The 14,369-nt window shown below is 35.0% G+C and overlaps 1 protein-coding gene across 2 annotated transcripts in view; it reads left to right on the plus strand.

Annotated features, from left to right (window-relative positions):
- P4HA1 (prolyl 4-hydroxylase subunit alpha 1) overlaps positions 1 to 14,369 on the plus strand; it is an 84,092-nt gene that overhangs the window by 32,953 nt on the left and 36,770 nt on the right. For both annotated transcript variants that reach the window (XM_061180944.1, XM_061180935.1), the window contains exons 6-7: positions 10,750 to 10,989; positions 13,357 to 13,553. In XM_061180944.1, the coding sequence (XP_061036927.1) occupies positions 10,750 to 10,989; positions 13,357 to 13,553 (437 nt within the window). The remainder of the gene's footprint in view (positions 1 to 10,749; positions 10,990 to 13,356; positions 13,554 to 14,369) is intronic.

The following is a 14,369-nucleotide window of genomic DNA, read 5'->3' on the forward strand; positions in this document are numbered from 1 at the left end:
TTTACTCCGTTGATATTGTGCTTTGTATCCAAATTTTTAAATTTTTACGAAGTCCAATTTGTTTATTTTTTCTTTTGTTGCCTGTGCCTTTAGGGTCATATACAAGAAATCATTGCCCAATCCAACGTTATAAAGCTTTTGTCCTATGTTTTCTTCTAAGAGTTTTATTGTTTTAGGTCTTATATTTAGGTCCTTGATTTATTTTGAGTTAATTTTTACATGTGGTATTAGGTAAGGGTTCAACTTCATTCTTTTACATGTGGATATTTGGTTCTCCCAGCACCATTTGTTGAAAAGACCATCCTTTCCCCATTGAATGGTCTTGCCATGCTTGTCAAAAATCATTTTGACCATATATACAAAGGTTTTTTCTGGCTCTGTATTCCATTAGTCTGTAAGTCTGTTTTTATGCTGATACACACTATTTGATTATTGTAGCTTTGTAGTAAGTTTTGAAATTAGGAGGTGTGAGTCTTCCGGTTTTGTTCTTCTTTTTTAAGATTGTTTTGGTTATTCTGGGTCCCTTGAGATTCCATATGGATTTTAGGATGGGTTTTTCTGTTTCTGTTTTTAGTATTTTGATAGAGATTGTGTTGAATCTGTAGATTGCTTTGCGCAGTATTAACATTTTAACAATGTTAAGTCTTCCAATCCATGAACATGGGATGTGTTTTCCATTTATTTATGTTGTCTTTCAGCAGTTTTTTTGTAGTTTTCACTGTATGTCTTTCACTTCCTTGGTTAAGTTAATTCCTAAGTATGTTATGCTTAGACTTGTTCTAGTAATTTTCTTTTAGATTGTTCATTGGTACATAGAAATGCAACTGACTTTTCTGTGTTGTCTTTGCATCCTGCTACTTGGCTGAATTCATTTATTAGTTCTAACAGTTTTTTTGTGGAATCCTTAGGATTTTCTAACATAAGATAATGTTATCTGCTGGGTATTCCCTGGCGGTCCAGTGCTTAGGACTCCATGCTTTCACTGCCGAGGGTGCAGGTTCAATCCCTGGTTGGGGAACTAAGATCCCACAAGCCGCGCAGTGTGGCAAAAAAAAAGATAATGTTGTCTTTGAACAGAGATCATTTTACTTCTTCCTTTCCAGTTTGGGCACCTTTGAGCTTGTTCTTGCCTAGTTGCCCTGGCTAGAACTTCAAGTACTAAGTTGAATAGAAGTGGCAAAAGTGGGCATCCTTGTTCTTGTTCTTGATCTCAAAGGAAAAGCTTTCAGTCTTTGACCATTGAGTGGGTTTTTCAAATATATCTTTTATTATGTTAAGGTAGTTTCCTTCTATTCCTAGTTTGTTGAGTGTTTTTTATCATGAAAGAATACTGAATTTTGTCAATTGCTTTTTCTGCATCAATTGAGATGATCGTACTTTTTTCCTTTATTCTTTTCAAAGAACCAACTTTTGTTTTCATTAATTTTCTCTATTGTTTTTCTAGTCTGTAATTTACTTCTCCTTTAATATTTCCTTTCTTCTGCTAGCTTTGGGTTAAGTTTGTTCTTGTTTTTCTAGCTTTTAGGTTGTTGATTTGAGATCTTTCTTGTTTTTTAATGTAAGTGTTATAACTATAAATTTCTCCCTTAGCTCTGCTTTCATTGTGTCCCATAAGTTTTGGTATGTTGTGTTTTCATTTTCATTTGTCTTTAAGTATTTTCTAATTTTCCCTGTGATTTCTTCTTTGATCCATTAGTTGTTAAAGAGTGCGTTGTTTAATTTCTGCAAAATTTGAAATTTTCCAGTTTTACTTGTGTTACTAATATCTAACTTCACATGATAATTTACTTTTGCCATCTCTCACTTTTTCTGTGAGTGTGTGGCTTACCCCATTGCTATCTTCTTGTCATTATCAACTGGAGAAATAAAATATATTACCTCTATCGTCATACTGAAATTGATTTTCTCCTTAAGAAAATATAGTGGGATTAGTTACTTGTTAAGATGTTTTTCTTGCTCATCTTCCTAAATTTGGAGTGAAGTATCAAGTGGAAAAACTGACCATGGTATAATATTAAATAAAATTTCCTTTAAGCTGGAATGTAATTTCATCAAGTTGGACTTCCAAAAAAGTACAAATTTGCAAATTTTATTTTCTGTTTCTACTAATATGGTACATTATAACACTTCTGAAGATCACAGCTTTGTTTTGTTTTGTTTTTTAAATTAATTAATTAATTAATTTGGTTGCACCGGGTCTTAGTTGCGGTAAGCGGCTCCTTAGTTGTGGCATGTGGGCTCCTTAGTTGCAGCTCACAGGCTCCTTAGTTGTGGCTCACGGGCTCCTTAGTTGTGGCTTGCCAGCTCCTTAGTTGTGGCATATGAACTCTTAGTTGAAGCATGCATGTGGGATCTAGTTCCCTGACCAGGGATTGAACCTGGGCCCCCTGCATTGGGAGCGTGGAGTCTTATCCACTGCGCCACGAGGGAAGTCCTGCCTTATGTTTTTTAGTTCACTTCTGGTTTAAAACATCAACTTGTTTAATAGATATTAACTATTTAATGTTTATTTAATATCTACTTAACATAATAACCATTATGTTAAGTACTAAGGATGCGATAATGAATAACACTGCTTTTTCCCTTAGGGTACTTATATTATGATATGGTATGATGAATGCCTAGATGCAGATAACTTAGGATACTGTGGGAGCACATAGGAGAAAACCTAATTCTGGACTTGATAAGAGAGAGGCATAAAGTAAGACTTCCTGGAAGACAGGATATTTTTTAAAATTGAGATGTAATGGACAAGGAATTAGCTAGGAAATTGGGGGAGGGGGGGAAATAGTGGGCATGAGAAAAATATTCCAAACAGAACATGTATATAGGCCAGAGAGGAGAGAGCATTTAAATCAGATATCTAACAAGTAGTTTGTTCAAGGGGTGAGTGCATGAACAGTGGGAGGGAGTTGGTTTTGTGAGAGTAGTGAGAGATGGGGCTAGATAGGTAAGCAGAAGCCATCTCCTGATGAACTTTGTAAGTCATGTGGAGGAGTTTGAAGTGTTCTGAGTGCAATGAGAAGCTATTGAAAAGTTTTAAACAGGGAGGTTATATGATTTTCATTTTAGAAATATCATTCTGGCTGCAGAATGGATTCAGATCTGGGGGTAGGGACAAAGAAATGAGGGAGGAGGCTGTTGTAAAAATTAAGTAAGAGGTGATAGTGGTAGCTTAGGTATTTCCAGTTTTTTGCAGGACCAAGGTTTCAACAGACATCTTTATGTCTTCTTGTGTCTATTACACACATAAAATAGTTTCTCTTGGATATAAGCTTCTCAAACTTTACTAGATGTGGCCAGATTGTTCTCCAGAGCAGATGTACCAATTAATACTCTCACCAGCAATGTATGGGAGTTCCCATTTCTTCATATCCTTGCCAACACTTGGCTTTGTCAGATTTAAAATTATAGCAGTTGAGGTGTGAAGCAATAGGGATGAGGGTTGGGGGAAGGATGATTTGTTTTTTTTAATTGCCCTCCCCCCAAAATCAGAGAAATGCTTATTTCAGTGGATTTATATTGATGCCATGTAACTCCTTGATTAATTTTGTCTGTTTCTTTCTCCTTTTTGGGCCTACCTTTTGAAATGCTTTCTTGATATTTTAATATAAAATCTGATAAGTTATATGGATTTTGGCATTAATGATGCCTTTACAGTTCATATAGACTGTCCCTTTAGTTTCAGGTTGTTCCTAACCCTGATTTGTTGAGTAGATTTTTAGCTTCTGAAGATATTACACTTTTGGTGGGGGAGTGAAGTAGAAAAGAATAGCTTTATTGCTTTGCCAGGCAAAAGGGGGGACCACAGCGGGCTAATGCCCTCAAAACTGTGTGTCCCCTACACTTTTCTTTTTGGATAGAAAATGTCTTATATCTAAAATTTGATTTACTTCAGGTGGAAGTTGAATGTTCTTCTTGGTCATTTGCATCACTATCTTGGTGAGCTGATAAGGTTAACTACACCAAGCAGTAGATGTCTGCACATCTCTGGAGCACACTCAGCTATGAGTGTGCCATAGTGCCTCTGATGCAAGACATCAACTTCCCAAGTGTATGCATTTTAAACATATTTGTCCCTTACAAATCAAGTTTTTGTCCACTAAGTGTTCCTATAAAGTGTAAGAATTTTTAAATCTCCCAGTTTATGGATGAGCCACAAAAAATGTATTTCTAAGTAAATTTTCCTATACTGTCATATAATATTATAGTTTATATTGTGATAATAAATTAAAAGGACTCTTTTTGGTGTTAGTTTTAACTGTAAATTTGGGTTACTACGTTCGGTTTGACGTGCTAACATCAGTCATCCATGCTACTTCCTTTGAACCAAAGGAATTTGCAGCTTATTCTTTTTTCTCGTCAAATTCTAACTGTGCTTTGCATGAAAGTTTTTTATAGTCTTTTTCTGCCAACATCACTTTCCTTCTCTCATTTTCTTTGTCTTCTTGTCCATTTACTTTTTCTTCTCATGTTCTCTATTTTGGAAGCAGCCTTCCCTTTCAAATGCTACATCACTTCATTTTCATTTTCATTTTCTTCTTTAATACAATTCCTAGGCATTTTGCCTTTGATAATTGTGAATAGATCAATAGGTAAGATAACCAGAGATACTTTAACTACCAAGGCAGAATAGCTAAAGATACTCTACTATCCCCATTGTGCTTTCAAATAATGTTGCCAGGATATCAGGTCATGTAAAAAATATTTCTGGTGCTCTCTAAGGGTATTAATGGCATACTCTCCTCTTGTGTCTTTTGCATGTCCTTGAGAAAAAACATTCTTAATTACTGCTTTGTAAGCTCATCTTAGAACTGTATTCCAGTTCTCATAACTGAAAAATAATAGGAGAGTCAAAATTCAGTATGTTTCTTTTGTTTCTGAAATTGTGTCATGTTGAACTATTAATAAGTTAGTTTCTTGGTATCCTTTTCTAGATTAGAGTGTGGAGTAGAGGGTTAGTAACTGTCAAAATATGGATCTTCATCTTCATTTTAGTAGTACACTGATAATCAGTTACTATCCATAAGTGACTAACAGGAGGCAAAAAAAAAAAAAAAATAGTGACTGGAGGTAGTTGTATGATTTGAATATTTAATTGTATTGGTCCATGTGATCCTCCAATGCATACATCTCCATGCTAGGACTGTGCTTGGTACTAGAATGTAACAGGTCATATCCTCAGACCAGGGCATGCTATGCCCTAGACAGTGAATGTCTGATCACTAGCAAAATGTGCCCATGATTTTATTTCCTCTTAATTTATTTCTCATGAACTCCTTTTCTGCTAGTATTGAAAACAAAACAAAACAAAACATGTTGACACCATTGGATAGGTTATAGCTAAGTCTGGTTTTAGCCAATTTACTGCCTTGTTGAAGTATAGTCAATCAAAAGTTAAGGAAAACACCATTGTATTCCTTTTTCTACCAGTTTCCTTCGTGATGTTATCAGACATATGTTTCTTTTGGTTAAATACCTAGAAGTGAATTCTCTGGGTTGCATGGTAGGTATATATTTAATTTTTAAGAAACCACCAAATTGTTGTACCATTTTATACTCCTGTCATCAGTGTATGAGAGTTTCAGTTCCTTCACATACTTGCAAACACTTGTGAATAAGTCCTCCAACTATGTTCTTTGTTAAAATTGCTTTGGCTATTCTAAATTCTTTGGATTTCCATATAAATCTTAGGATCAGCTTGTCAGTTTCTACAAAAATGCCTGTAGGAATTTTTATTAGGGTTGTTTTGAATCTTGGGGAGAATTTGGGCAGCACTGTCATTTTAAAAAGATAATTTGCTAATCCATGAACATGCTATCTCTGTTTATTTAGGTCAGAAAACTTGGTATAGGAGATAAGATATTTTGACATTAACATTAAACCACTGTGAGTCTCACATTTATTGTTTGAACGTTGGTATCAAAAGTTGGAAAAAATTTTCTTTTTCTTTCTCCCCTCCTCCTTTTCCTCCTCCTCCTTCTTCTTCTACATCTTTTTCACTGAAAGCAAATTTATCACAGGCTCAGTTTTTAATTCATATCCTATCTTTGTCCTCTTCTGTTGTTCAAAAACTTTATATTGTTTTGGTTTCTGTTATATTTAGAAATGTGTTGACAAATGAAACATGATAACACATTGTCCAGTAGAGGAACATGAAACTGTAACTAGCATAGTGGGCAGTATCCATTTTGGGGTCTGACATAATACCTTTTTCATTGGATTGCCATGAGAATCAAATGAGCTAAAAGCATGTGAGAACTAAAACTGAAAAATGCTGTTATTAATGTTTTATTTAAAAGCGGTGCCCAAATAAACTTTTTTAAAATTGAGACATAATTGACATATAACATTGTATTAGTTTTGGGTGTACAACATGACGCGGATATGTACGTATTGTGAGATGATCACCACAAGATGTTAACATCCACCATCACACGTAGTTACAAAAAAATTTTTTCTTGTGATGAGGACTTTCAAGATCTACTCTTCCAGCAACTTTTAAATATACAATACAGTATTATTAACCATAGTCACCATGCTATACATTACATCCCCAGGACTTATTTGTCATATAACTGGGAGTTTGTACCTTTTGACCACCTTCACCATTTCTCTCATATTAGTTTTAGTTATGCAGAACTTTTTGTATTCTTTAAAAGTCCAAACTATACTAATAAGGTCCACTGACAGAAGTCTCACTTTCATTTCTGTACTCCTCAACCTGTTCCTTTCTTCTTCCTATGTGTAACTACCACTTTATTAGCTTTTTCATTTCCACTGTTTCTTTTTGAAAATATAAGCAAATGTATATATATTCCTATTTCCTCTCAACATCAGCAGAGAAGGCAGCATGGTATAAATACTTCCTGTACTTTGGCATTTTAATTTATTGATATGTTCTAGATAGTACTTCATATATAGAAATCCTCCTCATTTCTTTTTACAGCTGCATGTTACTCCATTTTGAGGAGTTACCATAGTTTATTTAACTGGGCGCCTATTGATGGACATCTGGTTTGTTTGCAGTCTTTTGCTTTTATAAAAATAATACTTCCATTAACCTTGTGCATATATTATTTTGTTTTTTTGCTAAGTGATCTTTGGGATATTTTTTCTAGAAGTGATGCCACTGAATCAAAGAGGAAATGCATAGGAAATTTTGCTAATATTGTCCTAGTTTCCCCCCGTAATGGTTCTGTCATTTTGTATTTCTAACAGCAATATATGAGAGTGCCTATTTCCCCACAGCATCACAAAAAAAATTTCAAACTTTGAGATTTTTGCCAATCTGATGGCTCACTTTTCTTTAAATGTATACCAATTTCTTTGGTTATCTTTTTTTTTTTTTTTGGTACCTCAGACTTTTCTTTTGGAATTGTTTTCTTCCTCCTTGAAACAAATCCTTAAGAAGCCCTTGCATGTACTTTGTTTGGCTTATTATTCTCTATGCTTCCTGAATCTGAAGTTTCATGTATTCTAATTCTAGAAAATTGTCCACCAATATTTCTTTAAATTGTGCCTTTTCCACATTCTGTTGTCTTCTTCTGACACATGCTGTTGTCTTCTGTCTTCTTATTTTTTTTTTTTTTAATTAATTAATTTATTTTTGGCTGCGTTGGGTCTTCATTGCTGCACGCAGGCTTTCTCTACGCGTGCAGGCTTCAGTAGTTGTGGTTCGCAGGCTCTAGAGTGCAGGGTCAATAGTTGTGGCACATGGGCCCAGTTGCTCCACGGCATGTGGGATCCTCCTGGACCAGGGCTCGAACCCGTGTCCCCCGCACTGGCAGGTGGACTCCCAACCACTGCGCCACCAGGGAAGCCCTGTCTTCTTATTTTTTCTTTCTTGTCTTTTAACTAGAACTTCATATGTATTCCTCCTCTCTGCTGCATCCTGGGTAGTTTATCCCATGGTAATTTATTCAGTTCTCGCTTCTAGGTTTATTATTCTCTTTTTTGTTGTGTCTAACTTGCTGTTTAACCTGACCAATATGTCTTTATTTCATTGATAATATTTTTAATTTCTGGAAGTTCTATTTCTTCCCCCCACTCAAATCTGCCTGGTCTTTTTTAGGGTATCTTACATGTTCATATTTTCTATTTTTAAAAAATTCTTTAAACATTTTAATCATAGTTGTTTTGTATTCTTAATCTGATAACACCAACATCTGAAGACCTTGGGGGATGTCTAATACTGGTTTTTAATAGTTTCTGCTAATTTTGCTCATAGTGGCTTGTTTCATCATGTGCTTTGTGATTTTGGATTGTATGCATTTCTTCAGATTTTGTGTTGGAATATTGCAAAACCTGAGGTGAGGGTGCATTTTGCAGAGTTTAAATGTTGCTTCTGCCAGTTGTCCTATTACATTACCAACCTACGACTACTTTAAGTTAAATTCTTGGCTTTAGTTTCCCAGACCATGGAGACAGCATATGTTTGAAATGAAAACCTCCCTGAAGGTGTGCCTGTGGAGTTCTAAGGGATTGTTTTTCCCCTACCTGCAGTGAAGACTGAAGAAAAATAAGTTCTTTTGTTGTTTCTCTTTGCCAGCTGACAGAGTTTTTTTTCTAGTTCATTCTTCCATTCAAGATGTAGTTCTTCAAGGGTCTGCTTTGTCACTTTGCGTGGGCCTGAGGCTTTATCTCCTGTCCCTTTCTTGGTGGTTAAAAATCAAGCTTCTAGTATTCTGATCTGGTGACTACCTCCAGAGGAGATGCAGCTTCATCCTCTGCTTACCTCTCTAGGTTTCAAGTTCCTTTTTGGTTTTGGCCCCAAGAAATTTGCTTAATTCCTGTGAACTTGGCCATAGTACAAATGGATAATTGTTACATTTAATTCAGCATTTCTAGGTAGAGTCAACCCTTGAACAATGCTGGGGTTAGGGGTGCTGACCCCCTGAGCAGTTGAAAATCTGCGTGTCTATTTTGACTCTCCCAAAACTTAACTACCAATAGACTACTGCTGACCGGAAGCCTTACTGATAATTTAAACAGTTGATTAACACATATTTTGTATGTTACATGTGTTATATACTGTATTTTTACAATAAAGTAAGCTAGAGAAAAGGAAATGTTATTAATAAAATCATAAGGAAGAGAAAATACATTTACAGTACATATATGTATTTATTGAAAAAAATCCACATAGAAGTGGACTTGTGCAGTTCAAACCCTTGTTCAGGGGTCAACTGTGTTTTATATCAGAAGCAATTCCCTCCGGGCCACCCCAGAATATGTGGTCCAGATGTAATTTTCTCTCTGTTGCTTACTTAACATGGTATACACAAAAAACAACATAAAATACTCAGGCTTTTAAAGTCTCCTCTTAACTCACCTGATTTACTGTTTATAAAAATGCAGTGTTATATGGTTGCTATCATTCAGAGTATATTTTTTACATTTATTTCTTTCTATAGTTCTTTCTCTATTTTTCCTTATTCTTATGAAAGTAATGGTAATTGTACAATATTTGAAACAAATAATTAGTCAATAATAAAAAGACAAGTAACCAAATTTTTAAATGGGCAAAAGGATTTGAATAGACATTTTTCCAAAGATGATATACAAATGGCCAATAAGCATGTGAAAAGATGCTCAACATCATTTAGGGAAATAAAATTTAAAAACCACAGTGAAATACTACATCATACCCAAAATGGCTATAATAAGGTGGAGAATAACAAGTATTGGTGAGGATGTAGAGAAATTAGAACCCTCATACATTGCTGGTAGGATTGTAAAAAGGTGCAGCTGCTTTAGAAAAAAGTTTGGCGGTTTCTGAAAATGTTAAGCATAGAGTTGCCATAAGACCCAGCAATTCCAGTGCTACATATACTCAAGAGTAATGAAAAAATGTGTCCACAGAAAAACTTGTACATGAATGTTCACAGTAGCATTATTAATAAAAGCCAAAAAAGTGGAAACAACTCAAATGTCCATCAACTGATAAGCAAAATGTAGTCTATCCCAATGGACTAGTATTTGGCAATAAAAAGAACCTTGAAAACATTATGCTGAGTGAAGGAGTCCAGTCACGGAAGACCATATGTTGTGTGATTCCATTTATGTGAGATAGCCAGAATAGGCAAATCTACAGATACAGAAAGTAGATTAGTGGTGTCTAGGGATAGGGCAGGAAAGGGGAGAAGATGGGTAGTGACTGCTTATGGTTGCAGAGTTTCTTTTTGGGGTGATGAAAATGATCTAAAATTAGATTATGGTGATGGTTGTACAACTCTGTGAATATACTAAAAACTATTGGATTCTTTAACTGGGTGAACTTTATGGTATGTAAATTACATACCATTAGTGCTTTTGAAAAGGGTTACTGTAGGGGAAGAGAAGAGGGGAAAGAATCAATTGACAGGTTTGTCTCTCTTCCTGTCCATTTATCCCTTGCCCAGATTGTTGGTTAAGAGTTAGATATATCTCATATGGTGATTTCCGCTGTGTTGGAAAATTGCATGCTTCAACTTAATGATGCTTCATTTTGGTATGATGGCTGATAATTGAAGTCTCGGGTTCTATAGGTCCCACGTTACCTATTAGCTGTGTGATCCTTGCCATGTTTCATTACCTTGTAGATTGTTCCTTTGTTTATAAACTTAGGATAATTCCTGCTTTTCCTACCTCAGAAGGTTGTTGTGAGGTTCAAATGAGAGCAAGAGAGTACTTTGAAAGCTCTGTAGTCCTAAATAAATATATAATAGTATTAAGATTCCTAAAGTTCTCTGTATTTTGTTTCCATAGGAGTAAAACACAAATCGTTTCTAACAGTTGAGGACTGTTTTGAGTTGGGCAAAGTGGCCTACACAGAAGCAGATTATTACCATACAGAACTGTGGATGGAACAAGCACTAAGGCAGCTGGATGAAGGCGAGGTTTCTACCATTGATGAAGTCTCTGTTCTAGATTATTTGAGCTATGCGGTGTACCAGCAGGGAGACATGGATAAGGCACTTTTGCTCACAAAGAAGCTTCTTGAACTAGGTATGTTAATTTGGCCTAATTCAAGGTTAAAGATGTATTGGTGGATATATAGATATACTAATTATAATTATGTGTGACTGTATATATTTGTCATATAGCTTTGTTACTTTTTATTTGTCAGAAGTCAGGAGCTCATCTGTCAGATGTACTTTATCTTTCTGTTTATCCTCTAAATAAATGGCAACTGGTCTTTCTCACCTAATAGTACTACAACAGTAGCTGTGTTTCTCTGCTCTGTACTCTTCAGGAATTTCAAAATTGGATCTAACCTAGCTAACTCAGTCAAAAATATTTGTTTACCCTGTTGCCATATTAAATATAGACCGGTGTCCTTTGAAGGAAGTTTTTGGTTTATTGCATTTCATATTCAGAAATAGTGATTTGAAATGTCAACCTTAAATAAAAAGGTAAAATGAGGCAAACTCAAAATTGTCAAAAAGATGAGTTCAGTCAGTAATAGCAGAGGAATTGCATTCAGGACCTGCAAAATGTAGGAAGCTACAGGTGAGACCATTGAGGGATTGGGGTAGGCTATGTTTATGGGCAGGGAATGTAAAGAGGGGAGAGTTCAGTTAGAGTCTGTTCAAATCAAAAACAAATGGGGACTAGCGTTGAACATTCCCTAAGCAGACAAAAACAGTCCAGTCATACAAACAAAGCTCAATTCAGCTTACTTTTAAGACTAACTCAACCTGGGTGATTTCTTGTTCATGCCCCTGGAAACCATAAGCAACATTTCCTAAGATTGATATGAGGCAACCCCTGACCAATTCCCTATAATTTAAGAAAATTCGAATATTATCAGTTTTCTGAAAATCAGGCATTTATGGGAAATCAGTCTCTCAGTCCTTAAGTTTTGTGGCCCTGAGGGCACATGCATGAGATTTTCCATTTTATATCCTCTGGTTGAAATTCTTTCATAGAAATAAATAGACTGGAAATATATTTGATTGTCATATTCAAATGTTAGGAAAATATGATATCTTATGAAGATTTTACCACTAGTATTTTGAACAGAGATGTAGTGTTTCTGTAAGTATGAGCCAGGGGCCACATGCATCAGAATTACTTGGATACTTATTAGAAATAAAAATTCCTTGATCTCCATGCCAGACCTACTAACTCAGAATCTGTGGTGGAGTTGTATGCTAAAAAAATTCATGTGGTCTTTGGTGTATAATGAAGCTCTAAAACTTAAAAAAAAATTCTTTTTATGAATAGGTAAATATGTGTATGTTAGGAGAGTCGAGCAGTTCAAAAACATTGGTCATCTGAAAATAAGCTTTTGATAATTAGGTTATTTCTTAGTTGAGTGAATTCATAAATTGAGATACTAATTCAATTACCCTTTTTTTCCCAGTATTTTTTAGTGATATTTTTCCTCCTGACTTAAAAAATACTTCATTCATTGTAGAAAAAATTTTAAAGTAGAAACAGATACAGAAGAGTCATCACTCAGAGCCAATCACTCGGAGATACCCACCAATTTTTTTTGTTTCCTCATAGTATACCCCCTTCCCCCTTTTCCCTTTCTTTTACAAAAGTAGACTCATATTGTGTGTATCACAACATATATTATGAGCAGTTTCTCAAAGACAAGAAGTATTTTACAAATCTAAGGCTAGATTTTTTAAACACTTCAGTTAATGTCACAAGTGAAGTTTCTGTGTTCTGTTCTGTCTTTTTCATTTGTGTGTGCGTGGTTGTTGGATTTTTTTTTCTCCTGGATGGGTGGAGTAGTCCTCCTTTCCCCTACTAAAAGATAGCTAACAATTATGACTAGCAATTCCAAGGCAGTTAGTGGATTCTGGCTTATTTGAAAATTATGTTTTTAGTTTCTCTTTTCCGTCTCACTTAGAATTTTGGGATGGAAGTCCACTCAGCCCTCAGAAGTAGACTGTGTTCTGCGTTTATAATGTGTCTGTGGTAAAGGTTGCTTTTGAACTGTATACCTTGTCTTCCCCATGGTCATTACATTTCAATCTCAGAAAAATCTTTTCCATTGCCTCAAATAAGTGTAATAAGTAATACTTTAAAATTCATTTGACATCAAAGCTGATTAGTAACTTCTCACATGGAACATTCTCAAAGTAGAAGCGGTAATTGCTACTTTGAAATAAATGGCTGATTTCCATCTCCAGAACTCTTTTTGTATAGGGTGACTATATGTCTTGATGTGCTTGGGGCAGTACAGGTTTACACCTATTGTTTTGGTATAATAATTTTCATTAGTGCCTCCTTTCACTCTCAAAAGCATCCTGGTTTGGAAGGTAAATTTATATATTCCTCCACTTGTATATTGTTGTATTCTGATGCTTGAACAACTGTAAGCTTACTCATGGACATGCTTTCTTTCTTTTCTAATAGATCCTGAACATCAGAGAGCTAATGGTAACTTAAAATATTTTGAGTATATAATGGCTAAAGAAAAAGATGCCAATAAGTCTGCTTCAGATGATCAATCTGATCAGAAAACCACACCGAAGAAAAAAGGGGTTGCTGCGGATTACCTGCCAGAGAGACAGAAGTACGAAATGCTGTGCCGTGGGGAGGGTATCAAAATGGTAAAGTGGAAAAGCCAATTGTGTGTGTGTGGAAGTGCATGTGTGTGCGTGTTTGTACATAGTTCTAGAGAGATTTCAGAATTCTTTTATTTTTAAACTTTTGTGATAAAAATCAGAATTATTGATAAAGTATTACAGTATGCCACATCACTTTATTGAGGTGTCACACTTAATATGCGCCAACTCTTAGTAAAATAGCTTTAAAACAAAACTTGTGAATCATATACCATTACAATGCATTTTTGGTAATTATTACCCTTTTCATAGATTAAAACAGGCTTTTTAAGGTGAAGAATCAGATAATTTAAGGAAAGTGATAAAGTTTTTTCTTATATCTTAATGCAAAAAAGATTTCAGCAATCTTAAATAGAAATAATATACCATTCTAACCCACCCTGTGAAACAATGGATTTATCTATCCAGTGATCTCTTTTGGTTCTGCTCCTAGTCAACCTAGACAAGATTGCCTAGTGAAATGTTTTCGTCTATTTAAGAAATATTAAAAATGCACAAAGACTTTAAACAGATTTTGGCTTTAACATTTATTCTTTAAAATACTAAAATGTGTCTATAAATATCGCTTTGTTTATTGTATATCTATATTTATGTATTTGTACTCAGATTACCAGTGCTTCAGGATACTTAATAGGTAATAGGCCAAAAATAATAAAGTTCAAGCGTGGGGAACATAGTTTTTGTTCAGCCTTAGGACTTTTCAGATCCTTTTTATGATAATGTGCATTATGGATAGGATATACTTTGTTTCTCAACATTAATTGATCATGGAATCCTTATTTAAGGAATATCATGTGGTAC

This window comes from Eubalaena glacialis, chromosome 1 (assembly GCF_028564815.1).
Source record: "Eubalaena glacialis isolate mEubGla1 chromosome 1, mEubGla1.1.hap2.+ XY, whole genome shotgun sequence".
Classification (NCBI taxonomy): Eukaryota; Metazoa; Chordata; class Mammalia; order Artiodactyla; family Balaenidae; genus Eubalaena; species Eubalaena glacialis.